This window comes from Etheostoma cragini, chromosome 11, assembly GCF_013103735.1.
Source record: "Etheostoma cragini isolate CJK2018 chromosome 11, CSU_Ecrag_1.0, whole genome shotgun sequence".
NCBI classification, from domain to species: domain Eukaryota; kingdom Metazoa; phylum Chordata; class Actinopteri; order Perciformes; family Percidae; genus Etheostoma; species Etheostoma cragini.
The window spans coordinates 201,372-215,058 of record NC_048417.1 but is presented as its reverse complement, the minus strand read 5'-3'; the positions used below and the strand labels follow the sequence as shown (position 1 = coordinate 215,058).

Genomic DNA, 13,687 nt, shown 5'->3' with positions numbered 1-13,687 from the left:
TCAGAAATTATGAATTATATTGACTAATAGTTAAGATCAGAGGAATGAAAGAGTGTTGGAAGGAATCCATTTTAGGGGTAATTTGGTTAAAAAGAGGTGAAGATGTTGAGTTCTAGCCCGGTAGGACGATGTGAGACAACACAAGGGTCAGAAAGTAAATAATAATAATGCATTTCATTTGAATGTATTTTACACTCATGCAAATCCTAAAGTGCTGCATGATAAAACATAAGAGGTAAAATGAAAGCAGAGGGGGAGTTGCTACCTTCCCCGGAGACGGAGCACTGGAACTGGGCCCGGTCTCCCTCGGGGACCAGGATGTCCCGCATGGGAGCCAGGAGGACCGGTGCCGACACCCGGGCCGCGGCTTCAGCCACCTCTGGGACTGGGACACAGAAACATGAGTTAACATATCAGATACACATATATACAGACATAACCAAGGTCATATGACAGAAAGATTAAAACATAACCAAGGTCATATGACAGAAAGATTAAAACATAACCATCCAATAGGATGGCGTACCTTCCACGGTGAGCGTGGCGGAGCTGGCCGCCTCGCCGTACTCGTTCCGGGCCTCGCAGCTGTACACGGCGGCGTCCTCGGGGAAGACCTCTAGCAGCAGCAGCGTGTGCTCCCCACCGTCCTGGAGGAATTTGCACCTGTAGCTGGGGGCCAGGGCCTGGGAGTCCTTGGACCAAGACACCTGGGGCTCCGGCAGCCCGCTAGTCTGCACCGAGAAGCGGACCGAGCGGCCTGACATCGCCGTCTGGGGCTGCATGTGGCGCACGATCTGGGGGGGCTCGGGCACTGGACACACACACCCACACACACACACACACGCACACACATACACAGAGACATACACACACACACACACACACACACGCACACACATACACAGAGACATACACAGACACACACACACACACAGAGAGAGAGAGAGAGACAAACACACACACAGAGAGACACAAACACACACACACACACACACACACACACACAGTGACACACACACAGCAAGGGAAGGTTAGTCGATGTTAAATATTAGACATTTCTTCTCAAAATATTAAAATAGTCCTTTTATACTTCTGGAAATATTGAACATTTATATTTAGATAATTAAAAACCAATCTCAAAATATTAGAACTACATTTTTTTTCTCTAATTATTAGCCATTTCTGCTTAGAATATTTCAAAATAAATGTCCCATTAGCTAAAGGTGCTAACAGGCGTAGCGTCCCTAGCTGTCAGAGGGTCCGCTGAGTGATGGGCGTGAGCCTTACGTCTGACGGTGAGCTGCACGGCGCTGCGGTTCTTGCCGGCGATGAAGGTGTACTCTCCGGCGTCGCTGCGGTACGTCTCCGACACCGTGAGGCGGTGCAGCCGCCGGATGCAGACGTAGGAGAACCGCTCCTCCGCCGAGACCTGGATCTCCACGCCATTCCTCAGCCAGCGGCCCTCCACGTCGTCCTCGTTCACCTCGAACTCAAAGGTTGCCCGCTGCTTCTCCACGACCTGCACATGTACATAATATACACATAATATACATATATATACATATAATGTACATATAATATTTCCTCACATACACAAGGTCAAACATAATGCACAAACAATACTCAAAGGTCGCCCGCTGCTTCTTCACAACCTGCAAATATATATATATATATATATATATATATATATATATATATATATATATATATATATATATATATATATAATATACATAAAATATCTACTCAAATACTCAAATAACCTGCAAATATATATATATATATATAATACAGTAACTCATCAAATACTCAAATAACCTGCAAAAAACACCGATCGGTGAGGCTTACCCTCAAATACACCAATACTATATCTCCTCAAATACTCAAATAATATATGTAATATAATATTCTCCTCAAATACTCCAATAAAATGCTCCAAGAATTAGACATTTCTTCTCAAAATATTCACCTTTTTTCTAATTTCTGCTCTGAATATTTCAAAATAAATCTCACTGAATCTGATTCAACACAAGCTGGCTTTCTGTTTTACACGTGATGCTGACAGGAAGCAGAACCAGGACAGCGAGAGGACATGTGAACTCACCGAGACCTCCCTGCTGGGGGGCTCTGAGATCCAGACGTCCCTCCCCAGGACCACCAGCTGGGCCTTGGACATGCTGGACCCGGCCACCGCCGTGTACTCACCGGCGTCCGATAGGCGCACCGACGGCAACGTCAGGTGGTGCATCGACTTATCGGTGCTCATCTTATATCTGCAGGGACGCGCACAAATATATAATAATATATTATAAATAATATAATATAATGTACAAACACTGCTTTAGTTACTTCTACATTATATCTAATCTTATAATATAATATAATGATCTTATACACATTATACTGTATACACAGTATAGTATATGATGTTACCTGTCGGAGGTCTCCAGTTCCTGGCCGTCCTTCATCCACATCACCTGGACGTTGTCTTCAGAGACTTCACATTCGAAGGTCGCTCTCTTCTTCTCCGTGACCTTCAGGTCCTTCAGGTGTTTGGTGAACTCAACCACGCGGGCTGCTCACATCACGCAGGAAGACATGCAGACATGGGAAATCACATGAGTTCAGAGGAGTTGGTGGAGACCAAAGCAGAGCGAGCAGGTCTTTATATAGAGGGACTGATATAATATTAACATAAGGGGTGGTGGAGACCAAATCAGAGCGAGCAGGTATTATATATAGAGAGACTGGTATTAAATTAGCATGAGGAGGTGGTGGAGACCAAAGCAGAGTGTGCGGGTCTTACCCTCAACGTAGAGCCTGGCAGTTGTGACGGCGGCGCCAGCCATGAACGTGTACTCAGCGCTGTCTCCAAAGTGAACGTTCCGGATGGTCAGCGTGTGTGTCAGCTGTTTGCAGCGCGCCTGGCACCGGTCCGTGGACCGGATCTCCACGCCGTTCTTCAGCCATTTGTACGTGATGTCCTCGTAGTTCACGGTCACCTCGAACGTCACCGTGTCTTTGGCCTTTGCCTCCACGTCCTGCAACAGCGCTGTTATATCGATGGCTGGAAAACAACAACGACAAAAACAGCGTCTTTATGACAATGTCTAGAAATCAAAAACAGCGTCGTTATGACGATGGCTAGAACTCAACAACAGCGTTGTGACACAGTTCTTTTAGTAGAGGAACGGTGTGTGTGTGTCTGTGTTTATAAGTGTGTGTGTGTGTGTCTGTGTGTGTGTGTGTGTGAGTGTGTTTGTCTGTGTGTTTATGTGTGTGTGTCTGTGTGTGTATTTATGTGTGTGTGTATCTGAGTTAGCTTTGGTATATATGTGTGTGTGATTGTGGGTGTGTAAGAGTGTTTGTGTCTGTGAGAGCTTTGGTACATCTTTTTGTGTGAGTGTGGTACATCTTTCCATATGTGCTGCTGTGAAATGGCCACTAAAGGGCACCACTTCACACCCAAATATTGGTCCGGATTGACACAAATGACCTAGAGTATGTGGTTTTTCTTTACTATAATAATGCCCTTTCCTATAATATACATGCATACACACATACATACATACATACATACATACATATATATATATATATATATATATATATATATATATATATATATATATATATATATATATATATATATATATATATATATGTATGTATGTATGTATATTTGTATGTGTTTGCATGTGTGTATGAAAAGCTTACGGCTGACGGTGAGCGTGGCGGACACGCGGTCCGTCCCACAGACGAAGGTGTACTCGGCGGCGTCGTCCCGGCCCGTGTTCATGATCTTCAGCTGGTGGACTTTCCCCTGAACCAGCATCCGGAACTTCTCGCTCATCTCCACCTCCACGCCGTCCTTCAGCCAGGTGGACGCCACGTTGAAGTGGGACACCTCACACTCCAGCGTGGCCGCCTGTGTCTCCGGGACGCTCACGCTCTTCAGCGGTCTGGTGACTCGCAGCGCTGCAGGACAACATGGCAGCATGTTGTTATACGGAAAACATATCAATAATCACAACAATAGGAACATACTGTGGAGGGGCCACAACCAGACACAGATTATATATATATATATATATATCTCAACTGAGCTACATGGAAGCCCCCTCTACCAGCTGAGCTACCTGGGCGCCCCTCTACCAACTGAGCTACCTGGGCGCCCATGATTATGCTTTCTTGCCCTTATGGAGCAGGCCCAATTCTTCCCAAGTCAATGTGTTGTATTTTCAAAGCGTGCTAATGTGGTGTGCTAACTTGGCGTGCTAACGTGGCGTGCTATGCTAACTCTTACACTCCACGGTTAGGCGGGCGCTGCACTGCAGGTGGCCCACCACGGCTGTGTACTGGCCCTCCTTGCTTCCGTCCACATCCTGGACCGTCAGCTTGTGGTTCTTCTTCTCCGACAGCATCCTGTAGCTGGCGTCTGGCCTCAGCTCCACGTCGTTGAACATCCACCTGACGGGGATGTTGTCCTCGGAGATGCCCAACTCAAACACAGCCGTCCCACCCAACAGTGATGTCACATCCGTTGGCTTCTTCAGGATTTTGATGGCTGCGGGGAAAGATTTTCATTATTGGCTTCTATCAGAATTTCTGTTATTCTTCTACAAGTCTATGTCCATGTCTATGTACATGATCATAGACATGTCCATCTACAGCACATGTACAGTACATGTATGAACATTCACACCTATATTCTTAGATGTGTTGTTATTATGTTTGTTAATTATATTTGCCCAGTCAGACCTGATGTCTATGCATATTGTCCATAGCCTGCCTTTGAACGCTGTCCCAACATGAACACATGACATCACTTCCAGTAGACCTGTACTGCTTTCTAACTTTCATGGACACATGACATCCCTTCCTGTAGTGAGATCATTTCCTGTAGTGAGATCACTTCAAGTAGTGAGATCACTTCCTGTAGACTGTACTGGTTCCTTACTTTCCACGTTAAGCCGGCAGCTCGCAGACAGCTTTCCCAGTTTGAAGGAGTAGACAGACTCGTCCTGCGTGCTGCAGGTCTTGATCTTCAGGTTGTGGACCGTGCCCTCGATAGTGATCTCGTATTTACTGCTGGGCTGGATCTCAACGCCGTTCTTGATCCACTGGGCTCCTCGCACGTCCTCGTGGGTCAGCTCCAGGCTGAACAGGGCGTCCTGGGTCTGGACCACGTTCAGGTTCTTCAGGGTCTTCTTGATCTTCACAGCTGTCCACACAAAACAAAGGGATGAGATCGGAAAGAGGAAGATCTCAATCTGAAGAAATATGCTGCTATTGTGTCGAAGATGTTATATTTAATAATAATAATAAAAATAATTATAGAAATAAGATAGCATAACATAACATAACATAACCATAGAAATGTTGTGTGTGGATGTACCCTCGACTTTGAGCGTGGCGGAGGTCTTGGACGTGGCGACCTGGTAGGTGTACTCTCCGATGTCGGTTGCCTTGGTGATCATGATGACGAGGCGTCTGACGGCGCCATTCACCTCGCTGAGCGTGTTCTCGGTGAAGTCCACGGGCTGGCCGTCCTTCAGCCACCGGCCCTCGGCGGTGGGGTTGGCAACCTCACACTCCAGCACGGCGGTCTGGGAGTCGGCCACCACTAGGTCGTGCAGAGGCTTTGTGATGGCGCCACCTGGGGACAGGTGGTAGATCAGTCACAGGTCAGCACTACAACAGCTCTGTCTAAATCCTCATGACATAAGGACAATATGAGGACACCATGAGGACAACATGAGGACGACATAAGGGCGTCATGAGGGCAACATGAGGACAACATGAGGACAACATGAGGAACACATGAGGACTACATTGGGACAATATGAGGACACCATGAGGACAACCTGAGGACTACATGAGCACAACATGAGGACAACATGAGGACACCATGAGGACACCATGAGGGCTAAAAAGGCGGCCCGTCTTACCTGACACTGTTAGCATAGCAACACACATCTTCTCCCCAGCGGCGAACATGTACTCGCCCTCCTCGTCCTTCATTGCGTTCATGACGGTCAGCGTGTGGCGCTTGTTCCGGGACTCCATCTTGTACTTGGCGCTGGCTTTGAGCAGTTGTCTCTTGAAGGTCCAGAAGGCGTCGATGCCCGGGTGAGAAACCTCGACCTCGAATGTCACGTTCTCAGACTCGGAGCACTCCTTATCCTTGATTGGGTTCAAGATCTGGACCGCTGAGACAAGGAACATTTTTTATTTAATTAATCTTATTTAACCTTTATTTAACCATGATGATACAGCATATAGAAATACCGCATATAGAAATATAGCATGTAGAAATATAGCAAATAAAAACACAACAGGTACAAATACAGCAGAGTCAGAATCCCACGTAGAGGACAGGAACAGGTCCCATGTGCAGTTCCATGGCATTTTAACATTAAATTCATTTAATGAGACTAGATCATTAGATGGAGAAGTTATTCCAGACCATGGATCGAAGTAAGAGAAGGCTTTTTTCCCAACTCAGTAAAATTTAACTAATTACTAATTAAGTATGAGTAGTCTTTCGTACGTATTTTCCTTTCCGATACATGAACTTGTGCATGGGCCGATACCAGTGGGTGAAAATATGTATATTATGTTTTAACATCGGTCCAAAACTAACCCTGTATGGGTGTGATATTATTTCTATCATTGTTGAAGTTCCTTTTTTATCTAGTTTAACATCTTCACAGAAAAATAACATAGATAAACTACCTAAAAGTAGTTTTTCTGGGCTAAATTACGTTATATTGGATCCGTGTATAAACTCCAGTCTTTCAGATCATTAGTATAAATGGGATATATACAACGAATCCTCTTTGATTTGCATCATTTTAACACTGAGCCGTATTAAAGCGTCCACCAGATGGACTCATGCATGCTACCTGTCCAGGTGTAGTCGGTATAGTTCTGTATGTACATGGGTATGTACATACAGAATACTCCTTACAGATCCACTTCTTGTCTTGCAGCTTCAGCCAGAGGTGCTATGTCGATAACAACGGATCTCCTTGTCTAGTTCCTCAGTATTTTTAACCTTCTTGGGTCGTTCGGATGTTTTGGTCTCATGGATACTTACTAGAACGTTTTTCACTTATCTCTTAAAGGTCCAATGGCATGAAAATGTCACTTTATGAGGATTTTACTAAGGTCTACATAAAAGACTTCAGATCCAGTATTAGTGGACCACTAAGGTATATATAAAAGAGATCTCAGACAAAGTGTTAGGGACCACTAAGGTCTATATAAAAGAGATTTCAGATCCAGTATTAGGGACCACTAATTGTCTATATAAACGAGACTTCAGATAAAGTATTAGGGACCAACAAGGTCTGTATAAAAGAGACTTCAGATACAGTATTAGGGACCACTAGGGTCTATGTAAAAGAGACTTCCAAAAAGCAGCACCATCATGGGACCTTAAAAATAGATTCATTCATAGTAGGGTAATATTTAATGATGATAAAATATTGTTGCTGCAATTGTATTTTTGTGAATTGTTGTGTAATGTGTCATAATGTCTAATGTGTGTGTATCATGTTTAATGTGATGTTTTGCCCCCCAGGAACAATAGCTTGTAGCTGATGCTGAAGATAATGGTGGGATGGGGGACTTAATAGGGATCCAAATAAAAGAAAACAAAGGAAAACCTACTCTGAACAGAGAGTGTGCAGCTGGTGTCGGCGCGACCAACAACCAGCTTGTAGTGTCCCTCATCAGAGGCGTAGGTCCGGGTGAAGACCAGGCGCTGCTTGGCCCCCTTTGAGACCATCTGGACTCTGTCACTGGGCACCAGCAGCTTGTTGTTGTGGTACCATTTGATGGAGCTGATGTCCTGAGCCGAGATCTTGGTCTCCAGGACGGCCTTGGTGCCCTCAACGGCACTCATGTCCTTCAGGGGGATCAAGATGCCGATTGCTGGAACACAAGGTCAAATCCTTCAGAAAAACTTCTCTGGTTGTGTCTTTCACATTCTCTAACAATCAGAAAAACCAGCAGACCAAGTGTTACATTTGGCAAATATTAATCATATTGTATTTGGAAAAAATAAAGATTTGTTCAAATGGAAGCAAGACTTTTTTTAGAAGGTCTGGGGAGGAAGGTCTGAATCTAGCAGAGAACGAGGACTGAGTTCTGACTAATGTCTAATAACTAATGTTATGGGATTAATGTGTGCTCAGACTATAGAATGATGAAGATACCTAAAATTAAATCAGTAATTTGGTATATCATTGTGAAATGTACGTATGATATAATTCATTCATAATTGTATTCATAATTTATACACTTTATTGATCTCTATGTGGAAATTACAATTTACACTCTGTTGTTATTACACACTACACACTCTGCACTTTGGTCTGTACTGGGACATGAACCACCGGCCCTCCGGTTCCCAACCCAACTCCTTATAGACTGATCTACTGCCCCGACTGAAGTATACCACCCCCCAGAATGTGAACAGCAGTCTCCGGTCTCTTACTCTGAACAAGCAGCTTTGCAGAGGTTGAGATCCCCTGATCAGGGACGTCAAACGAGTACTTTGCGTGATCATCCTTGTTGGTGTCTTCAATCAGGAGTTTGTGGATCTGTTTGTCGATAACGATGTGCACCCGGTCGGAAGCTGTGATTGGCTTTCCATTCTTCGTCCAGACTCCTTCCACGTTCTCCTGGGAGAACTTGACCTCCAGCTGAGCGATGTCGCCCTCGCAGACGGTCAGATCCGCCAGAGGCTGGATCAGGGTCACGGGACGCACTGGAAGATCGAGACAAACACGTTAGGAACTGGATCAAAGCAGAATATCAGACAGAGTAGTCCTTTCTAGAGGCTGGATCAGGGTCACGGGACGCACTGGAAGATCAAGACAAAGACATCAGGAACTGGATCAAAGCAGTAGACCAGTCAGACTAGTCCTGCCTAGAGGCTGCAGAACCTGAGGACACCATGAGGGTAAATTACTTCCATAACTCACATTTCATCTTGAGCGAGGCACTTGTCTTGAACTCCCCCACGGCGAAGGTGTACTTCCCCTGGTCCTTCTTCTCCACGTCTTTGACAGACAAGGTGTGTCTTCCACGGCGGGAAGACATGACGTATTTACTGCTGGGGGACAGCGGCTTGTCTCCAAAGAACCAGCTGCCTTCGGCGTCCTCCCGGGACACAACACACTCAAACTCTCCGGAGTACGTCTCAGGGACCTCGGTGCTCTCCAGCTTCTTCAGGATTTGCAGCGGTTCACCTGTTAGGACCCAATACAGGAGGAGTCTTAACATTTATAGTTGTCAACCCTCTGAGCCCTGAGGCCATTTTTACAGTTCATTGTCCGTCTGGATTTATTTTTAATAACTTTTAATACATCAACTCTGTGGTCCACAGTCAAGATATGAACATCATTTTTTCAGGACAAACTGGTTTATTAGAATATTTGGGTTGCATTAGGGTCACTTGCATGTTAAAAATGGTTGTAGGACCTTAAAGACAAATAAATAAATAAAACGGAACATGACTTTTCCAGATATGTATTGATATCACAGACAGATAAATAAAACGTCTAAAACACTTCTCATATGTCTTGGGAGTTACACTGTGAAGAAATAATCATCATAACTTGTACAGATGACAAAATACATGCATTTTTTCAAAGAAAGTCAAGACGCTTTTGCTCTCATGACATTTACTTATGCCAATAATAACATAATGTTGTCATATTTATTGATATATATTTATATACCACCCACAGCTATGCTACACAAGCAAATGCGTGTCTAAATAGTGCGCCTCTTGGCCTTCCATAGAGCCTATTGGTCTTTTAGTCCCTTCTGAGGGTGACGTTGTCTCCCATATATGGGCATACTGGGGCCTTTATATCTGGAAACAACAGAGAGGAGAGACGGAGCACCGATGTAGTGGCAGAAATAAGCCAAAACGTGATGAATTATGGACATAAAGTTGATCAATCTTGGATATAACAGTGTGGATTTAAAGCCCAAAGAGGCTGGAAGTTCCAGGCTCAATAGAAAACTAGAGGCTAGAAAGACCCGAAAGAGACGTCCGTAACCGCTAACTCGTCAGGATTTAAACGCAATCGGTGGTAAGTCAATAGCTTGTATGGTTTAAAAATGATTAAACCATGAATCAGAGGTGCTTTTTTCCTCGTGGGCGAGTGTCTCGGGTACAGAGAGTTAACACCTGTTGATGAGTGGACCCATGACCCATATAGAGTTACATGAGGGTTAATCTTTAGGTTTGTATTCTTTGAGCATAGCCAGTTATTTGGACCCACCTTCAACGTTGAGCTTGGCGGTCGTACTGACGTCTTCGTCGATCACCTTGCAGGTAAACTCTGCATTATCACTCATGCTGATCATCAGCACAGACAGGAAGTGGACCTTTCTGTCCGAGTGCATCCTATACTTGTCTCCGGAGAAGATCTCCACGTTGTTCTTCAGCCATTTGACCTTGACAAATGGCTCGTTGGTCTCACACTCGAAGGTCGCCATGGTGTCCTTCTCTTTGGCGTTGACGTCCTCCAGCTTCTGTGTGAAGCTGATGACTTGCTTTGCTGAAACAACGAAAACAACAACTTTGTTACAAAATACACAATTCAAATTCAAAACTCACACATTTAAAGTCTGACCCCCCAATCCCCCGGACTTTCCTCTACCCCCTACTGGGCAATAACTTATATTTAATGCTATTTATAATACTGGGCAATTTCATCAATGTGCAATATCTGTACTCCACACTGCATACCACATGATACATAAAACCACACTTATATCTTTATTGATTTATCATTTAACTTGTAACCTTAAACCCACTCCACCCTTTTTCTTTTTGCAAAACTTATTGTATTCTCTTTGAACATGTTTATAATGACAATAAAAGGCATTATATTCTATAAATGCAGAATAAAGACCTTTATAAAGACGTCTGTGTTTCGTCCAACGAATGGAGGGGATAGGTCTGCATTTCACTCAATTTTCCTCGACGTATGATGTCAAAACTTTCATTCATAATTGCCAACGCAGCCAAAACTACCCCCAATCACATGGATAACGATTGGCCCGAGACTAATATCACACACCCCTGTTTGGTGGGTAAATTGCGGTGACATTTATACTTATATACTTTTACTACTAGACAAATTAGCGACATGGCAGATTCTCAGAGGATTTAAGTCTCATTCACTAATAAAAATCAATCTTATTTTGATAAATACGTTCCAGAAATTGATCTTTTAAAATCCTTTTTTTCATCATGGATGTAGAAGTAAAAAGTTCTTTAAACAAATGTTTTAGAATATTGTACAAATAAATCGAGAGTTGCTTCATGCTTTTGCAATTTTCAGCACAAGTCCCCTGACAATCTCTTTTCTATTGAAGGTAAACTGCTATGGGATCTGAAATGTCCCTAACCTGATTGAAATTGAAAATATAAGCTCTTGTTAATCAGAATTGGATGGATTGGGGAAACCATTAGCAATACTACTAGAGGCCCCCAGGTCTGCAGCTAATCCTTGTCCTGTCAGGAGTTACCTTGCACCAGCAGGAAAGCGTGTCCTGAAGTCTCCCCAGCAGTGTTTGCAGCTTTAACCATGACACTGGCCGAATCCTCAGCTCGGACATCTCTGATGGTCAGTTCACACACGTGATCCTCAGGCCAGTACCAGTTTATACGTTCAGTCTTCTCCAGCTGGACGCCGTTCTTGAACCACTGGCACTGAGGGGCTGGTCTGCCCACGACTCGGACTCTGAACTTGACTTCATCCCCCTGTGCAACTGTCTGGCTGGTGATGCGCTCCACGATCTTAGGAGCTTCCATGCTCGCCGAGAGCTTGACCCTCTCTGGTTTTAGAGGTGTAGCTGTGAGTTTGCGGCGCTCGTCCTCTTTCTTCTTGTCAGCCGCCTCCTTCTCCTGCTTCCGGTGAAGCAGCTCCTCCTTTGTTTTCTTTAGCAGATCCTCATAGGACTCGTCCTTCTTGCGTGACTTGAGCTCCACCGCAGTGATGGACTCGTAGTAGCCTTCCTCCGTCCTGCGTTTGAACTTGCCCCTCAGCTCGTCCGACTCTTCCGTGGATTTCTCATGGACAATTCTCTGGGCCTTCTTCAGCTTCACCACCTCCTTCAGCTGAGAGTCGTCTCCGGGTTTCTCGGCCTTCACCACCTCGAATGATGTTTTTCCAGGTTCGGGTGCGGCCTCGGCTGCCTTGCCCTCTGGGGCTCGGCGCAGATGAGTCCTGAAGTCTTCTTTCTGTTGGATCTCCAGCTTCACAGTGTGCTCAACTGAGCCAATGTTGTTTTCCGCCACCAATCTCACTTCTCCTGAGTCATAGGATTTGACATCAGTGATCTCCAAGTAATAAATACCATCATACCGGAGTCTGTATCTTTTGCTTTTGCGGATGAGTTGCCCGTTGAGGTACCAGTTGACCTTGGGCGATGGATATCCGGTCACTCTGCAGCGGAATCGTGCAGTTTCACCTTCCATCACTGCTGCTGTTTCAGGAAGAAGAACAATCTCTGGCTTCACTTTCTCAGAGGCTTCATCAGCAGTGACTCCGAAGGGTCCTCCCTCATGAGCCAGGCGCTCCATCTCGTCCATTCTGTGCGCTCCCTTCCTGCCTTCAGGAAGTTGTGTTTCGTTAACAAGGCCCTTTTCGTCCTTGACAACCAGAGTGGCCGAGGTCTGATCGGCCCCAAACTTGTTGGTGGCTCTGCAGGTGATGACGCCGCTGTCTCTGGCGTAGGCGGCTTCATAGTCCAGGCTGCAGTAGCCAAATTCGTTGACCATGCGGAGCCGGTTAGCAGCCTCTAGGGGTTTGCCGTCGTGCAGCCACTCTACCGCCATGGTGGGGTCGCCGATCGGAGTCAGTCTGCACTCAAAATGAGCCGGACCAAAGCGCTTCATCCTGATAGAAGTCAGCTTCTTCTTGAACTGTGGTTTCTGCTGCTTCTCTTTGTCGTAAAGGTCGCCCTCCTCCCACTGCTCTTGGCCATACCGCAGATGAAGGGGCTCCAGCTCTGGCGGGGCAATCTCCTTGGCCTTGTAGGTTCCTTTGGGAATAACGAGCTTCCTCTCTGGTTCAGGTTCAACGTAGTCTACCTCGACATTGACCCTGCAGCGAGTGGTGTCTCTGCCAGCCTTGTTGATGGCTGTCGCAGTGTACCAGGCGCTGTCAGTGCCGGCTGACGAGGGAATCTGGAATTTGGCCTCTCCTCTGGCTCCTTCAATCCTAGAAGATAGATTTGTTATGTCAGCTCATGTTTACCATTTTGGTTTTTACTACAAGTAGTTTGTAGGTAGCCACCAAAAAAAAACTCAAAATATTTCCTCAAATTTAAATCAAAGTTCAAAATAGTGGATTAACTGCTACATTTTAAGATATGGAAGGGGAAAATTTAGTATTTTAATTTTGATTTGATACATTTTTTTTATTTTCTTTTATTATTATTAAATTTTTTTCAGATAAGGATGTGGAACATTTAGTATACACATTGGATGCATGTTTTCTGTGAGTACTGGCTAGCTAGCCACTCTTGTTATAAAGATCAGAAAATGTATTTTCCCTACACTGACGGTCAAAAGTTTGTGGTCACTTACTAATTTTCCTACCACTCTATTATAGATAGAATACCAGCTGATCTGAGTGTCGGGGGGGGG

At 44.9% G+C, this 13,687-nt stretch overlaps 1 protein-coding gene across 1 annotated transcript in view; it reads right to left on the bottom strand.

Annotated features, from left to right (window-relative positions):
- LOC117953067 (titin-like) overlaps positions 1-13,687 on the bottom strand; it is a 201,318-nt gene that overhangs the window by 166,755 nt on the left and 20,876 nt on the right. The window contains exons 17-32 of the mRNA XM_034885784.1: positions 11,563-13,259; positions 10,308-10,586; positions 8,997-9,263; positions 8,507-8,779; positions 7,678-7,941; positions 5,952-6,212; positions 5,399-5,659; positions 4,961-5,224; positions 4,307-4,567; positions 3,718-3,978; positions 2,807-3,067; positions 2,434-2,575; positions 2,105-2,273; positions 1,288-1,519; positions 527-811; positions 266-385 (exon numbers count right to left, since the gene is read on the bottom strand). Of these exons, the coding sequence (XP_034741675.1) occupies positions 266-385; positions 527-811; positions 1,288-1,519; positions 2,105-2,273; positions 2,434-2,575; positions 2,807-3,067; positions 3,718-3,978; positions 4,307-4,567; positions 4,961-5,224; positions 5,399-5,659; positions 5,952-6,212; positions 7,678-7,941; positions 8,507-8,779; positions 8,997-9,263; positions 10,308-10,586; positions 11,563-13,259 (5,297 nt within the window). The remainder of the gene's footprint in view (positions 1-265; positions 386-526; positions 812-1,287; positions 1,520-2,104; positions 2,274-2,433; positions 2,576-2,806; positions 3,068-3,717; positions 3,979-4,306; positions 4,568-4,960; positions 5,225-5,398; positions 5,660-5,951; positions 6,213-7,677; positions 7,942-8,506; positions 8,780-8,996; positions 9,264-10,307; positions 10,587-11,562; positions 13,260-13,687) is intronic.